We start from the raw sequence: 16987 nt of genomic DNA on the forward strand, positions 1-16987 counted from the left end.
CAATGAGATCAAACATATCACATCTGCCCCTTTTAACCAGCGTCCAACGGTCAGGCAGAACGAGCAGTTCAAACAATCAAGCAGAGCTTGAAAAGGGTAACTGAAGGCTCACTGCACACTCGCTTATCCCGAGTCCTGCTTAGTTACCGCACAAGACCCCACTCGCTGAACTGCTCATGAAAAGGGCACTTAAGACAAGGCTCTCGTTAGTACACCCTGATCTACACGAACAGGTAGAGAGCAGGCAACTTCAACAGAATACATATCATGATCTCGCTAATGAGTCACGCAAAATTGATATAAATGACCCTGTATTTGTATTGAACTATGGACAAGGTCCCAAGTGGCTCCCTGGCACTGTTTTGGCCAAAGAGGGGAGTAGGCTGTTTATGGTCAAACTCTCAAATGGACTCACCTGCAGGAAACACTTGGACCAAACTAAACTCAGATTTACGGACTATCCAGAACAACCCACAATAGACTCCACCTTTATCGACCCTCCAAAACACACACAAGTGGCAACCGACCCAACGGTTAACCACGACGCAGAACCCATCACCCGCAGCAGCCCAGCGAGGGCCCAACAAACGACTCACCAAAACCAACATTTGCACCGAGATGATCAACCAGAGAAAGGAAGGTCCCAGATCGACTCACATTGTAAATAGTTACACTATTGACTTTGGGGGTGGGGAGGAAGTGTTGTTATGTATGTAAACCTGTAAATACCATGTCTAACCACCAGAGGGCTTATTCCCTGGAGTCCCAAGGGATCCCACAATCACTTGGGAGCGCCTGTATATAAGGAGGCCTCACAGGCTGGAGAGGCACTCTGAGATCTGTAATAAAGGACGACGTTCACACCTTGCTTTGAGCTTGCAGTATCTAGTCTGACTCTTTATTCAAGACATAACATAGAGTACAGAGGAATATCAGACAAATGTGTTAGGGATTCATCTGTTATTATCAACAACAGTAATTCATAGACCAATGTCTCTTCAGATTTTGTTACTTCTCAGTCAGATCATTGGAATAGGATTTGTAGTTCTGAGACTAAACACAGGCAAGAAATACAGAGAGATGAACATTCCCGTTGGATTGGCTCGATAAACGTCCTCATTATTTAGAAGTGTCTTATAGCGATTTGTTCCCTTGTTGGAAGTAATTATATTATAAAGAAATGCAAATAAAATTAAAAATGAGCATCATTTTCTCAAATCTGCTTCTTTATTCCTCATTTTGGGAAGCCCGGCGACAACAAACGAAAGGAACCCACTGGAACTACACATGCGCAATTACTTCCTGTCTGTTGGCAGCAGTCGTGTCCTTGATTTAATGCAGTACAGTTTAGAAGAGATCACTGTAATAGAATGAAGGACAGGTTTACAGGACAAATTTTAAAATCCATCAATATTTCATTCCAAGCACGAAAACTAATCAGATCACAGCACTATTTTTATATAATTGGAATACTTAAAGCTATAGCTACCCTTCTGGGATTAATGCATTGCAATTTGTGATTTATATGGACACATGGTATGCCTAGATTTACATCATTTACAAATTCCCCTTGATACTTTTTTTAAAACTTAAAAATATTTTCCTTTATTGCAGTTTAAAATTTAGTGGTTTAAACTAAGCAATGTATTTTGGTAGGAAGCATGAGGAAAGGCAATAAAAACGAAATGGTACAATTATAAAGGGCGTGCAGGAACAGCGACACCTGGGGTGTACATACACAAATCTTTGAAAATGACAAGACAAGTTGAGAAGGCTGTTAAAAAGCATATGGGCTCCTGGGCTTTATAAACAGAGGCAAGGAGGTTATGCTAAACCTTTATAAACCACTAATTAGGCCTCAGCTGGAATATTGTGTTCAATACTGGGCATCACACTTCAGGAAGGATGTCAAGGCCTTGGAGATTTACTGGAATGGTACCAACGATGCAGGACTTCAGTTATGTGTCTAGAGAAGCTGAGGTTGTTCTCCTTAGAGCAGAAAAAGTTAAGAGGAGATTTAATAGAGGTGTTCAAAATCATGAAGAGTTTTGATAAAGTAAATAAAGAGAAACTTTTACCTGTGGCAGAAGCATCAGTAACCAGAGGACACAGATTTAAGGTAATTGGCTAAAAAATTAGAGACGAGGAGAATTTTTTTTTTTTACGCAGAGTTCTTATGATCTGGAATGCAGTCTGAAACTGTGGTTGAAGCAGATTAAATAATAACTTTCAAAAGGGAATTGGATTAATACTTGAAAGGAAAAAAATTGCAGGGCTATGAGGAAAGATCAGGGGAGTGCGACTAATTGGATAACTCTTTCAAAGAGCCAGCACGGATATGGTGGGGCAAATGGCCTCCTTCTGTAGTATCATTCTATGATTGTATGAAAAATATTATGAAAAGCTGCTTGATTATATGAAAATATTTTTGCATGCACTAAAGAAATCGCAATGACAAAACTAGTAAAATTCTCAAGGGCCTGTGGATGAGTTAGGTGTACTAATGCAGTTTTTCACTTGGTTAATGTAATTTGGAGTTTTATGTATTTCACTAATCTAGATCATGTATTATTTGGGTCTTTTGCAGGCCAAAGATGTTGGTGCATCAATGACTATTCATGCTTTTGGTGCATACTTTGGTCTGGCTGTTTCTCGTGTCCTATACAGGCCAGGTTTGCAAAATGATAATGAAAATGAAGGATCTGTGTATCACTCGGATTTATTTGCTATGATTGGTAAGTAAAAATGTACAAAACAGTGGATGACTCCTAGAACGTATGATGCAAATTTTGCATTAATGAGCAAAAAGCCAATTTCTGACCTACTGTAGCCTTGCTCAACCCTACTTCTACAATCTCTTCCAGCACTACATTCCCTCCCAACTCTGTCTCATCGATTTTATAATTCTCATCCTCGTGTTCAAATCCCTCCATGGCCTCATCCCTCCCGATCGCTGTAAACTCCTCCAGCCCGACAACCCTTCAGCTGCCGAGGCCCTAAGCTCTGGAATTCCCTCCCTAAACCTCTCCACTGCGCCATTTCTCTCTCCTTATTAAAGGCACTCCTTAAAACCTACCTCTTTGACCAAGCATTTGATCACCTGTTCTAATGTCACCTTCTGTAGCTCTGTGTCAATCTTTTGCTCCTGTGAAGCACCTTGGAATACTTTACTATGTTAAAGGCACTATATAAATGCAAGTTATTGTGCAGTCAATGGGTTCGATACATATTGGGGCCAAAATTGATGGTCCTACTGCCAGCTGCCGCCGACTTGGCAGTTTCCCCGTTTTTTTGGTGGTCTCCTCTCCGTGGGAGATTGGTGAGGCCTTTACGCCAGCGGTTTGGAAGGACTGCTGGGGAGCGTGCGCCGGCATGCGCCGGCGTGCCGAAAAAATTCCTCCTACCCGCTCCCACCCGAGATTCATCCGAGCGGGTAGAGAACACCGCCGTGTAGAAGTAGGTCTTACCTGGACGGTAGGTATGAAGATCTGCAAGAAAAGGTAAGTGAGGTTTTTTTTTTACTTCTTTTGCAGCAATTTTGTGTTAAAGGGTCCTCTGAAGGTTTTGTGATGTTTTTTTTTATTTTTTGAACATTTTTTTTTATGCATTTCCCCCCCACCTAGGCCCGACTTTAGCCTCGGCATAACTTTCTCCAGGATTCCATTTGTCACCCAGAATCTCACCTACCGCCCTCTACCACCCAGAATCAGCGTGTAACGCCCATTTTTGCTGCCGGGTGCTTTTTTCCTCCTTTTTTGACCAAAGTTCCGCCCAAAGTACCGTCAGGACCTTGGCGGTCTTTTCAGTGGTAAATGGGCAGAACTTGCCTTTGATTAATTTCGACCCCATTGTATTTCAAACATTTTAAGTCTCTCTTATTACTTATTTTGTTTTATATTTTTTAAATAAATGTTGTGTTCATCGTGATGAGATATACATGAGCTGAAGAATGGAATGCTTCCATTTTGGGTACCCTGTGTCAGCATCTAGCAGTTCTAGATCAGGGACACTAAGATTACTTGCAGAATAACAGTCCCCCTACTTTACCTGAACAATATGGGGGAATTTTTACCTTAAAAAACGGGTGGGTTTGGAGCATGGGGGTAATAAAATTTTTCAAAATCAGAATCCCGACCCGAGCCTGCCTCCAATCCACCCATGTGCAGATGTAACGGAGGTGGGACGGAGGTGGGGTCAGGACAGGGGCTGGCAGACAACCCCTTTCCAGGAGGCATGACATCAATTTAAATATAACAATGAGGTTGCATACCTCTTCTTTAACCACCATTTTGTTTTTAACTCTATCTGATCAGGTTTTACACACTTCGTAAAAACCTGGCAGTTACAACAAGGCAAAGACTGCTGCATCCAAGAGGTAAATGCTTTTACATTTACTTCCTGAATCCAGCATCCGTGCCTAACCCATCCCCTATAATCGGAGACCATCTCTCGAGGCCTCCAATTGGCAATCGCCCAGCAACCCCCATCAATGACCTGATGCTCCACAGGAGAGAGGAGGGGCACCACAGGGCTGCAGCATGTCAGAGGCGATACCCCTAACACAGGGTATCCAGGCAGAGGATGAACTTCCTCAACATGACTGAGCATGAGTGCTTCAGGAGGCTCAGGCTATTGCTCCAGGTCATTGCAGACATTTGTAGCTTGCTGGAACAATACCTGCTTCTCAGAGGTCCTGGTGGACATGCCTTGCCAGTGGCTGTCAAAGCCACCACCATCCTCAATCTCTTTGCCTCAGGCTCCTTCCAGGGATCTGCAGCAGACATTTACAGGATCTTGCAGTCGGCCGCCCACAGATGCATTACACAGTCACCGATGCCATGTTTCACAAGGCAGCCAAATATATCAATGTTGCCACTAATGACACCAGTGTTACTGAGCGGGCATTCGACATTGCAACTCTGGCTGGCTTCCCACAGGAGCAGGGCGTCATCGACTGCACACATGCAGCCATCAAGGCACCCCATCATCACCCAGGAGTGTTTGTGAGCTGCAAGAGCTTCCACTCCCTCAATATGCAGCTCCTCTGCAACCATAAAAAGATGGATCATGCAAGTGTGTGCCAGATTTCCTGGCAACTGTCATGACTCTTTCAGGCTGCGCCTGTCCACCCGCTTCCAAACAGACTTACCGGCTGCCAGCTTGGAGACAAGGGCTATAGAAACATAGAAAATAGGTGCAGGAGTAGGTCATTCTGCCCTTCGAGCCTGCACCACCATTCAATAAGATTATGGCTGATCATTCACCTCAGTACCACTTTCCAGCTTTCTCTCCATACCCTTTAATCCCTTTGGCCGTAAGGGCCACATCTAGCTCCCTCTTGAATATATCCAATAAACTGGCATCAACAAATCTCTGCAGTAGGGAATACCACAGAAGACTTGACTCATGACACTCCTGAGGAGGCCAAGTACTGAGGCTGAGGCACATTTTAATGAGAGCCACATGTCCACCAGATGTGTCATAGAACAAGCAATAGGCAGGCTGAAGATGCGCTTCAGATGCCTTGACAGATCTAAAGGGGCCCTTCAGTATGAACCAGCCAGGCTCTCTACAATCATGTCATCTGTTGCGCTCTGCACAATACAGCGTAGCATTGAGAATTGGAGCTGGCGCACAACACACAGCTTCTCCTTCTTCTTCAGAGGAGGAGAAGGACAAGCAGATGGAAGATGAGGAGTAGGAGGAGAAAGCTGAGACACAGCTGCCACCAGCAGTGGCACACATTGTTGCCCAGGAGGCCTGGGATGGTCTCATCATGGCCAGATTTACCTAACTTACTCCAACGCAGCCACATGGCTGCCACATGCTATACTAAGTTCCTCCCTTCAACCCCAACAATAGTATAATGCATCCCTATAATGACCAAGCCATTGCTTTCACACAAAGACCCAATGCTCAAGGTTAAATAATGTGTCACTATTCACTCCAAGTGACAAGGCAAAGGTTTGACACAAAAATGGAAAAAATCCAAAATAGTACAAAGAAAAACATTTTTGTGTGCAATCAAAACAATTGAAACCTAGCACTAACACGTTTTGAGATGCTTAACCTTGTGCATCTACTTTGATGTCATTTTTCTTTTCTGAGTGCTTCTATGAGGTGCAACCTCTGTGGCTTCAGCAGAGGTAGAGGCAGATTACTCAACTTCCCTGCTGCGACTGCGTAGACAATTTTGGCGAACATCCTCTGGGTTTTAGAGCCTGTAATGGCCCCGCCAAAGTCAGTTCCTCCTGAGACTGTGCAGGGGCAGACTCGGTCATTGCGATCCAAGGAAGCATCTGGGGCTCTGACTGGGGGGGGGGGCAACGGGGGAGAAGTGGAAGCGCTTTGAGAGAAGCCCCCACTTCCATGTCCCCCCTCACCATCATCCCTCTCATGGGCCACATGCACTTCCCTGCTACAAGGAGCAAGTCAACATTTACATCCCTCCTTGAGAGGAGGTCTATGAGCGCCTGTCATCTGTTGTCCACAGCAAGCATGTGCTCCTGTGAGTGGTACATTTTCTGCTCCATGCAGGTGGCCATCCTTTCCATGCAAGAGCACATCGTGGCCATGCCTGGGACATGGTTGTGGTTATGTTAGAAATAGACTTCTCCATTCTCTGAAAATTTGCAGACATTGCCACTGCAAAAGATGATAGAGCCTTATGCAATTGTTGCTGCCCCTCCAGGATCACTCTCTTTGTCATTGACCCGAGTCTCAGCGTCTGCATGCAGATCAGCAGAGCTTGCAGCATCCTGCAACCTCCGGCGAGGATTCTCCCCTGCTGTCCCTGTCACATGATCTGCTCTTGCTCACTTGTGAACTGTGAGACACCAGGTGACAATTCTACCCTATGGTGTAAAAGACCCACTGAGATGTGCGTATCTGCACTGATGCTGGGTTCACTTGGGTCTGCTGACGCTGCACCCGCAGAGGCTGGAAGTTCCTCTGAGGAGTCATCTTCCTCCTCCGGCTGGAGAGTGGGGGGGGAGGGGGGCAGTTGATGGGCCTGTGGGAGATTAAAAAGATGAATTACAAGTGTTATATAGTTGAGCGTCCCGAATCCGGCAACCGCAGGACCGAGGCCGAGCCAGTTTTCGTGTTTTTCCGAACTTCAGAACGTGTTTCTGACATCCGAAATCCGGAAATATCCGAGCCTAGGTTTGTGTATTTCCGTATTTCGGAACGTCAGAAAGGGGTGGGGGAGGGGGGGTGCTCGTCAAGAAGCTGTTCGGGTCGTCGGCCGGGGTCCCACCGCTGAGGAAGAGTTCAGGCGGGCCCTGCCGCCGGAGGAGCTGGTCGGGCGGCCCCATCGCGAAGGAGATGTTCAGGCGGGCCGGCGAGGAGTCCTCGAGGTAAGGCGAGGCGAGGCCCAAGGTCGGGCAGCGACAAGGCGAGGGGCAGTGAGGCGAGGCCAGAGGTCGGGCAGCGGCAGGACCTCGAGGTCGGCAGGTTCGGTGGGTCCAGATTCCGGAACATTTTACAGATTCTGGACGACCTTGCCACCAATCGGTCCGGAGTTCGGATTCCGGAACATTCCGGATTCCGGAACTCCAGATTTTGGACAATCAACCTGTAATAAAAATGGGTAACTTTATCAACTTTACATGATGGCTTTTCACTAGCTGCTGACATTAGTCACCATACAGGTGATTGTTGTATGCCATGTGGCGTTATGAGATGTGATACTATCACCAGGTTTCTGGGATGTGCCCCTCTCTCCATCTCCGACATCTCATGAGCTCCCGAAATTTCCAGAGCCGCCTCCTCTGCTGCTGCGAGATGTGAAACTACTGGAGGTCACCCCCAGTTCTCTCCCTCTCCCTGTTGTTGTGGGCTCTCTTCTCCTGCAAGAGAGGAAAGAAGAGAAGTTTGAGTGAGAGTGATGGCATGAGTGTAAGGAACAGATGGGTTACATCTGTAGAGGGTGACTATGAGGGAGTGGGGTGCCAAAGCCAAATGGCCTCCTTCTGTGGTGTTACTTGCTTTGATTGCATTAGGATGAGAGTGAGTTTGAGGGATGGTTAGTCAGAGGGGGATGTGAGTATATACGTAGAGAGGGATGGGTGAACATTCTGTTGGTGTGAGGAATGATTTGCAGGAGTAGGCTTGGGAAGGCAGAGTGATGGGGATGTGTTGACAGGCATTTCAGGATGAAAGTGAGTGTGGCATTGCACTCACCTTTCCTGACCTCATGAAATATTGAAGCGCTTCCTGTACTGTATCCAGGTCCTCCTGACCACATCCCTGCTGCTGACCTCAACAATATCTCTCTTTGATACTTGTGGAGGTCTTCTTTGTCTGTCAGCAGGGAAGAGGGCCTCCCTGTGTGCTCTGGCAGCCTCCACAAGATTATGCAAGGAAGAATCAGAGAACCGAAGTGCAGCTTTGGCTATCCATGTATCGCCAGATAGCTTTGGCTATCCATGTTTGAAAAGTTTCAGCTCTCCTGTGGCCTTTCTTTCACACCTTCCACTCTCCTCTGGAAATCATCCGGTGAGTTCAGTGAAAGGCTACTTTAAACATCTCGGCTGGAAGCACGTCATCAATGACATTATCAGACCTGTACCATTTAATAGGGCCGCGAAGTGTGCATGACTCTTTCAATTGGGACCATTAAGTGAAAGTCGCTTTGAAAAACACATTGCCCAGAATATCTTGTTTCTAACCCGCTACACAACCCGGATGCATCCAACCCGACGCAAAGGTGAAAATTCTGACCATAGTATTTCAATATAGATTTATTAATATAATTTGTTATTCTTCCGTCTATAAATGTAACCAATATTTTAAGATTTCTGTTTACCACATAAATCATTGTCTTATTAAAGCTGTAATATAAATAGAGATTGCTCTAAATATTTTACAGGTACTCTCTTCTTATGGATGTTTTGGCCAAGCTTCAACTCTGCCATTGTAGAATCCCCCGATGGACAGTACAGAGCCATCATCAACACCTATTACTCATTGGCTGCATGTGTGCTCACTGCTTATGCCCTCTCAAGCTTGCTTGATAAGAAAGGAAAACTGGACATGGTGAGGATGAATATTTTCATTTTTATTAATTTTAACACAATTTAAACCATTTTGCACCAGGACATCATATTACTCTTCTTCAGTTAGGACAACTTTTGATACAAGACTCCTTCATTAATTGACTCATTTCTATTATTGCTTGAAGTGGAACACTTCAGCTATTGACCACTAACAGGAGTTATCCCATTCATAAACATAATAGTTACAATAACAAAGTAACAGGAGGAACAGTTCCCCACCAAACCACACCTCCCCCCTTCCCCTACCACCTCTGCCGCCCCCTCCCCCTGCCGCCCCCCACCCCTCCACCTACCAATGCTCAGAAAATTAAATCCGAAACCTTGCTGTCACTCAAATCTGCTCACCATAGGATGAATTCTGAGAGTTTCTGGCATATCATTAGTCGCGTTAATCTGTTGCATTAGTCTTGCAACAGTGCAGCATTCAATATTCAATCTTGGGGAGTTTTGGAGGGAAGGATTTGGTAGATATTAATCCCTGGCTGGGTTGATGGGTGATACTTTCTAACACAAGAGTAATGTAATTCCATTTGAAGATGAAGTTTTCTGTGTCATTTACCTCTGTTGTAATTCAGTTAGACTTTAAATTTAGCATGAATAGTTTTTAGTTTTCAGCCATGAACTTCACCGAGAATTAATACATATGATGAAGCAGTGCCTAAAATCGGTGTTCAACCTCCAAACTCGGAGAGTAAATACATCAATACAAGCGTAGAAATGACTGCTGATGATGTTATATGAACACGAGAGCATGCAGAAATCAAACACAAGCAGTAGAAAGAGCGTGCGGCAAACCTGTCCCACCCTCCCTTATTCTCAATGACTATCTGTCCCACCTATGACAGGGACTGTGGTTCTTGTATTGGACTGTTCAGCCAATAAGGACTCATTTTAAGAGTGGAAGCAAGTCTTCTTCGATTCTGAGGAACTGCCTATGATGATGATGATGATGATGATGATATGAACACATAATGACGTCATATCAAATTTGTCTCACTGCTATTTTAACAGAGGCATTTATTTTTAAATTGTCAATACCATTATTAAAATAGACCAGGTGGGGATTTTATTAATTAATTTTTGCATTTTTTGACTTGATCCTAAGTACAGTGTTAGAAATTCCCAGGTCAGATCCAGCCTATCAGTGACCCCAATATAAGAACATAAGAATTAGGAGCACAAGTAGGCCATATGGCCTCTTGAGCCTGCATTCAATCAGATCATGGATGGCCTTCAACCTCATCTCCACTTTCCTGCCTAATCCCCATAGCTCTTAATTCCACTAGAGTCCAAGGGGTAGGAATTGTCCTTCTACCGGAAACAGGGTGCACCTACCCTTTTTTTTTCCCAGCGGGGCGGAAGTGGATCATCATGGGGGCGGAAGTGGGAGCGGAGCAGAGTGGCCGTCACTAGCGGGGCAGAAGTGGGGTTGGGACGGTGTGTCCGCAGCTGTCAGTCATCAGCACCGCTGAGGAGAAAAAAGTGGAAATAGAAGTGATCGGCTCGGGTCTGGAGTGGCAGACAAAATGCACATGTGAAAGCTCAAGTTACAATGGCCTGGAATCCAGAAACTATTTGAAGGGCAGAGAATTGGAGGATGGAGCTTATTTCCGTGGGAATGAGGATCTAGGAGATGTGCAGAATTGGCTGTGGAGCTGAAAGATGATGGTGAAGTTGGAGGTCACTGTAGATCAGAAGAGGTGGAGAAATGTAAACCACGAGCCAGAAACCTTCAAAGCTGAAAAACCGGTGGAACAAGTTACCCAGCTCAGCAGAGAACAAGTGGAGGAAGGGTAATAGCTGACCAAAGTTACTTTAAAATTTTAGCAGAACAGCAAATCAGAGACACAGCAGATGAGTCTTATGGTGTAATTTAGTGCAGAAGCGTAATCTTGATGTCCAGAAATGTCCAAGAATTCGGAAGCCAAATTTGAGAAGTGATCCAGCAGCTCAGTGAGAAAAGAAGAGAACAGTCATGGGGTTAGGGGATGGATAATGGAGGTTTAAAATAGCAGTTAACTTGTAGTTAGGGCTAACATGCACCAATTAATAGAGCTAGGAAAACTGTTTGGAAATGAGGAGATTTAGGAGAGAAAGAGCAAAGGATGGCAACAGATTTCCATTGATAGAGGTGAAGCAATGAGGAGCTCCCTATGGAACTGTCAGCCTAGGAGCAGCTATCTTGTCTCAAAGGAAGACCAAGGAAGCACTGGATAGACAATGTCAAGAGTGACTTGCTACAGAAAGGGATACAGGTGACTGAAGCGGCCAGAATAGTTCAAAACAAACAGCAATGGAGTGTATCATGTATCTTACATTATTATATATAACTGTATCCTAACATGCTATACATGACTGTAATAAGATATGACCTGTAACCACCAGCATACCTTACCACCAGGGGTGCACTTGCAAGAGACAGGTATATAAGGACAGGTCTCAGGCAAGTGCAGCATTCCAGAGCTGTGAAATAAAGGTGCAGGTCCAGAGTGACCTTGACTTCACTACATGCCTCGTGTGAATCTGTACTGAGGTGACAGGACTTTACAGAGTGAATTCATACGACCCCATCATCACTGCTCCGCTGATGGATAGAAATTTAATACTAGTATCAGTGACCCCATTCTAAATCGAATGGTGCATTGGTTAGCCTCCAAAAAAAGACCTTTAGTTGAAGGATCACCCTCTTCTTGAAGGATTGTTTTGCTAACTTTGACATGTTTTATTTTTTGGGTTCCTTTTACCCTTTTCAGTTGTTGACTTTCCTGTGTCAGACTACTTACATCGGTGACCTTATCTCCCAGAGTGTGTTTTCACTTACCCTGATACCCAAGTAAAATTCATTATGTTCCCCGGAAACAGATCCCCTTTTCAGATGATCTCAGCAGGTTTCATCCCATGCCTTCATGGCATTCTCGTCTTCAGAAGACAATAAAAGAACACTGCAGTAGATCTTGTTTTAGAATTTAACTGCCAAACAGATTTATTAAGCAGAAATCAAACAAGCAAATAGTAGCAGTAACATATATATATTTTTTTTACAGTTGTTGTTCAACTTTACTAGCTTCTCATTCAAATAAATAGTATGTAGCTCCTATGCTAAACTATGCTATAATTAACTTTCTGTTTTGTAGTATTTTTTCAGCAATTATGATAGTTATCTGCCTTAACTAACTTTCTTCCGAGATGCAACAGACTTGAAAAAGACAAGTTGATAAATACCTTCAAAACACTTGCCATATGAACTTAAGTAATTTCCATTAAATTCAAAAAGAGCTGTCGATCAAACACATATTTGAACAAATCACTCAGGGTTTTTATATTTGAACTCAGTGGCTTGCCCCATTCTTCAGATCTATTTTCAGTTCAACAGACTATTTATTGCAACAAAATAGAAACATATAAACATAGAAACATAGAAAATAGGTGCAGGAGTAGGCCATTCGGCCCTTCTAGCCTGCACCGCCATTCAATGAGTTCATGGCTGAACATTCAACTTCAGTACCCCATTCCTGCTTTCTCGCCATACCCCTTGATCCCCCTAGTAGTAAGGACCTCATCTAACTCCTTTTTGAATATATTTAGTGAATTGGCCTCAACAACTTTCTGTGGTAGAGAATTCCACAGGTTCACCACTCTCTGGGTGAAAAAGTTCCTCCGCATCTCGGTCCTAAATGGCTTACCCCTTATCCTTAGACTGTGACCTCTGGTTCTGGACTTCCCCAACATTGGGAACATTCTTCCTGCATCTAACCTGTCTAACCCCGTCAGAATTTTAAATGTTTCTATGAGGTCCCCTCTCATTCTTCTGAACTCCAGTGAATACAAGCCCAGTTGATCCAGTCTTTCTTGATAGGTCAGTCCCGCGATCCCGGGAATCAGTCTGGTGAACCTTCGCTGCACTCCCTCAATAGTAAGAATGTCCTTCCTCAGGTTAGGAGACCAAAACTGTACACAATACTCCAGGTGTGGCCTCACCAATGCCCTGTACAACTGTAGCAACACCTCCCCGCCCCTGTACTCAAATCCCCTTGCTATGAAGGCCAACATGCCATTTGCTTTCTTAACCGCCTGCTGCACCTGCATGCCAACCTTCAATGACTGATGTACCATGACACCCAGGTCTCTTTGCACCTCCCTTTTTCCTAATCTGTCACCATTCAGATAATAGTCTGTCTCTCTGTTTTTACCACCAAAGTGGATAACCTCACATTTATCCACATTATACTTCATCTGCCATGCATTTGCCCACTCACCTAACCTGTCCAAGTCACTCTGCAGCCTCACAGCATCCTCCTCGCAGCTCACACTGCCACCCAACTTAGTGTCATCCGCAAATTTGGAGATACTACATTTAATCCCCTCATCTAAATCATTAATGTACAGTGTAAACAGCTGGGGCCCCAGCACAGAACCTTGCGGTACCCCACTAGTCACTGCCTGCCATTCTGAAAAGTACCCATTTACTCCTACTCTTTGCTTCCTGTCTGACAACCAGTTCTCAATCCATGTCAGTACACTACCCCCAATCCCATGTGCTCTAACTTTGCACATCAATCTCTTGTGTGGGACCTTGTCGAACGCCTTCTGAAAGTCCAAATATACCACATCAACTGGTTCTCCCTTGTCCACTCTACTGGAAACATCCTCAAAAAATTCCAGAAGATTTGTCAAGCATGATTTCCCTTTCACAAATCCATGCTGACTTGGACCTATCATGTCACCTCTTTCCAAATGCACTGCTATGACATCCTTAATAATTGATTCCATCATTTTACCCACTACCGATGTCAGGCTGACCGGTCTATAATTCCGTGTTTTCTCTCTCCCTCCTTTTTTAAAAAGTGGGGTTACATTGGCTACCCTCCACTCTATAGGAACTGATCCAGAGTCAATGGATGTTGGAAAATGACTGTCAATGCATCCACTATTTCCAAGGCCACCTCCTTAAGTACTCTGGGATGCAGTCCATCAGGCCCTGGGGATTTATCGGCCTTCAATCCCATCAATTTCCCCAACACAATTTCCCAGCTAATAAGGATTTCCCTCAGTTCCTCCTCCTTACTAGACCCCCCGACCCCTTTTATAACCGGAAGGTTGTTTGTGTCCTCCTTCATGTAACGCAATGAGCTACAACATTCTACTGACTGAAGCTTGTTTTTTTAATTCAATAGGTACTATGGCAGAATTAAAAAAGCTACTATCATATTAAATCCAACAAAAATGCTTAATTTTTGTCACACCATTGTATCCTGAATTTGCGGTCGGCGGCGTAACTAAGGAGTACGCCGCCAACATCAAAATGAAATCTGCATTTACCTTGTGCGAAGCCCCTAGTGAAAACTTGCTTTCAAACGCTGCAGAATTGTGTACAACGTAGTGGCTCACGTATCCCAGGTGGCACCGTTGTGCGTATGCAAACCTGGGATCACGTGGGGCGGTGCTCCTTTCACTTCCTGACTCTTAGCCAATCAGGAAACATAGAAATCTCCGATGGGATAGCATTAAACTTTGCAGAAAGTCCACTTTGTTTTATTTTTACTATTCCCACTTCACTTTCCAAAAGCTTGCTTAAGCATTTTTCTTCAATTCACATTCATTTTGATATATTAAACATTTTGATGTCAGGCTTTGGGTTTTAACTCCTGACTATTAAAAAAAATGAATTTAAAATAATTTAGCAGCCAGAAATGCGATTTTATTAATAAATTATGATCATTGCAATAGTATTTAATACACAAACCAAGATATCAACATTATTGAATTCAATCAAACACTGAAAAGTCTTGAGATACATTTTACTAAAGGTGTTCTTAAAACCATGAAACTCAATTTTTATGGGCTGTAGCGTACACTTAGCTCAAAATTAATATAATTTTCTCATCCCCCCCCCTCCCCTACATCATGCAACAGGCTCCTGCACCTGTTTGCACCAGCTGTAAAAAATGTCAAGGTAATTAATGCGCAATAGGTGAGCAATTAACATAGAAACATAGAAAATAGGTGCAGGAGTAGGCCATTCGGCCCTTCGAACCTGCACCACCATTCAATAAGATCGTGGCTGATCATTCACCTCAGTATCCCTTTCCTGCTTTCTCTCCATACCCCTTGATCCCTTTAGCCGTAAGGGCCCTATCCAACTCCCTCTTGAATATATTCAATGAACTGACATCAACAACTCTCTGCAGCAGGGAATTCCACAGGTTAACAACTCTCTGAGTGAAGAAGCTTCTCCTCATCTCAGTCCTGAATGACTTACCCCTTATCCTTAGACTATGTCCCCTGGTTCTGGACTTCCCCAACACCGGGAACATTCTTCCTGCATCTAACCTGTCCAGTCCCGTCAGAATTTTGTGTGTTTCTATGAGATCCCCTCTCATCCTTCTAAACTCCAGTGAATACAGGCCCAGTTGATCCAGTCTCTCCTCATAAGTCAGTCCTGCCATCCCGGTAATCAGTCTGATGAACCTTCGCTGCACTCTCTCAATAGCAAGAATGTCCTTCCTCAGATTAGGAGACCAAAACTGAACACAATGTTCCAGGTGAGGCCTCACTAAGGCCCTGTACAACTGCAGTAAGACCTCCCTGCTCCTATACTCAAATCCTCTCGCTATGATGGCCAACATACCATTTGCCTTCTTCACCGCCTGCTGTACCTGCATGCCAACTTTCAATGACTGATGTACCATGACACCCAGGTCTCGTTGCACCTCCCCTTTTTCTAGTCTGCCACCTTTCAGATAATATTCTGCCTTCGTGTTTTTGCCACCAAAGTGGCTAACCTCACATTTATCCACATTATACTGCATCTGCTAACTTTTCGTCAGCACATTGATTTCAATGGGTAAATTCAATGTGCAGTGAAGCCAATGCAGAGTCAGAACATGATAGATCGCAAGTTCGGAATATAGCACAAGCACATGTGCAAATCCCGAACTCGCAGTCAATTTCAAAGGTGGTATGATGGTGTACTCAGAGTGTATTCAGACTGTGAATTCAGTGCCCAATTGTATGTGACATCACCATAATAAAAGTGATGTCAGGTTTATACAAACATAAGACCGTTTGGAACAGATTGGAGAAAAGTTAATTCAGCCTATCAAGCCGATTCGCTCTATGGAAAATATGCAATTTGATCTATTATGGATGTTCATCCCACTAACTTAATCCTGAGGATGCAACCAGTCACAGATAAAACCTGCAAAAAGATAAATATCTGTGAAAATTTCTCTGAAAGGTAATTAGCAAAACCACAAGATATTAATTCAAACTTGCAACCTACACAATAAAATTATTTCAATTTAATTCCACAGATGACTTATTTGTAGTCCCAACACTATTGTGTTGCATAAAGAATTTGGATCATTTATGTTCAGCCTTATAATCTTCAATCCTGTTCTTAGCCAGATATTCATCTACATCTTTTTTTAAAGGAGTTAATTAATATAGTATTTTTTGGCATTTTTTAATCAAAAAAAATTGCTGTCAGGCACTTTTTCCACAATGAAACTCTTTCATCTGACTGACTCCTGCAAATTGTGCTAATTTTAACATTTGTCAAGTAGGTTTTACTGTGCTATTTTTCTCATGAAGCTTTGTGTTTGCTTTCCCTTGTGTAGGTTCATATACAGAATGCTACTCTGGCAGGCGGTGTAGCTGCTGGAACCGCTGCTGACATGATGATCTATCCCTATGGAGGTCTGCTGATTGGGTTTATAGCTGGAATAATCTCCACAGTTGGATTTAAATATCTGACAGTAGGTTTTGACTTTTGCATTATTGAATGCTTTTGTGAAACATCTACTCTCATCTTGGTTTGGTACTAATTGATCAAGCTGAAAACCTCCCTATGTATAAAATCAAGGGAGGAAAGAGTAAAATCCTATATACATGAATGAGCTTCCAAACAATTGATGACGTACAATCTC

At 43.8% G+C, this 16987-nt stretch overlaps 1 protein-coding gene and 1 long non-coding RNA gene across 3 annotated transcripts in view; one reads left to right on the plus strand and one right to left on the minus strand.

Moving 5' to 3' along the window:
- The window catches only part of LOC139267217 (uncharacterized), an 85507-nt gene that overhangs the window by 39622 nt on the left and 28898 nt on the right, over nucleotides 1-16987 (minus strand). Inside the window, exon 4 of one of the 2 annotated variants that reach the window (XR_011593858.1) lies at nucleotides 866-1360. The exons of the other annotated variant lie outside the window; for it this stretch is intronic. This is a non-coding gene — a long non-coding RNA (uncharacterized lncRNA). Of the gene's footprint in view, nucleotides 1-865; nucleotides 1361-16987 lie in introns of those variants that run through there. 2 annotated transcript variants of the gene reach the window in all.
- rhag (Rh associated glycoprotein) overlaps nucleotides 1-16987 on the plus strand; it is a 59893-nt gene that overhangs the window by 19695 nt on the left and 23211 nt on the right. Inside the window, exons 4-6 of the mRNA XM_070885184.1 lie at nucleotides 2588-2735; nucleotides 8873-9039; nucleotides 16679-16816. Of these exons, the coding sequence (XP_070741285.1) occupies nucleotides 2588-2735; nucleotides 8873-9039; nucleotides 16679-16816 (453 nt within the window). The remainder of the gene's footprint in view (nucleotides 1-2587; nucleotides 2736-8872; nucleotides 9040-16678; nucleotides 16817-16987) is intronic.

The sequence above is a fragment of the Pristiophorus japonicus genome, chromosome 7 (genome assembly GCF_044704955.1).
Source record: "Pristiophorus japonicus isolate sPriJap1 chromosome 7, sPriJap1.hap1, whole genome shotgun sequence".
NCBI classification, from domain to species: domain Eukaryota; kingdom Metazoa; phylum Chordata; class Chondrichthyes; family Pristiophoridae; genus Pristiophorus; species Pristiophorus japonicus.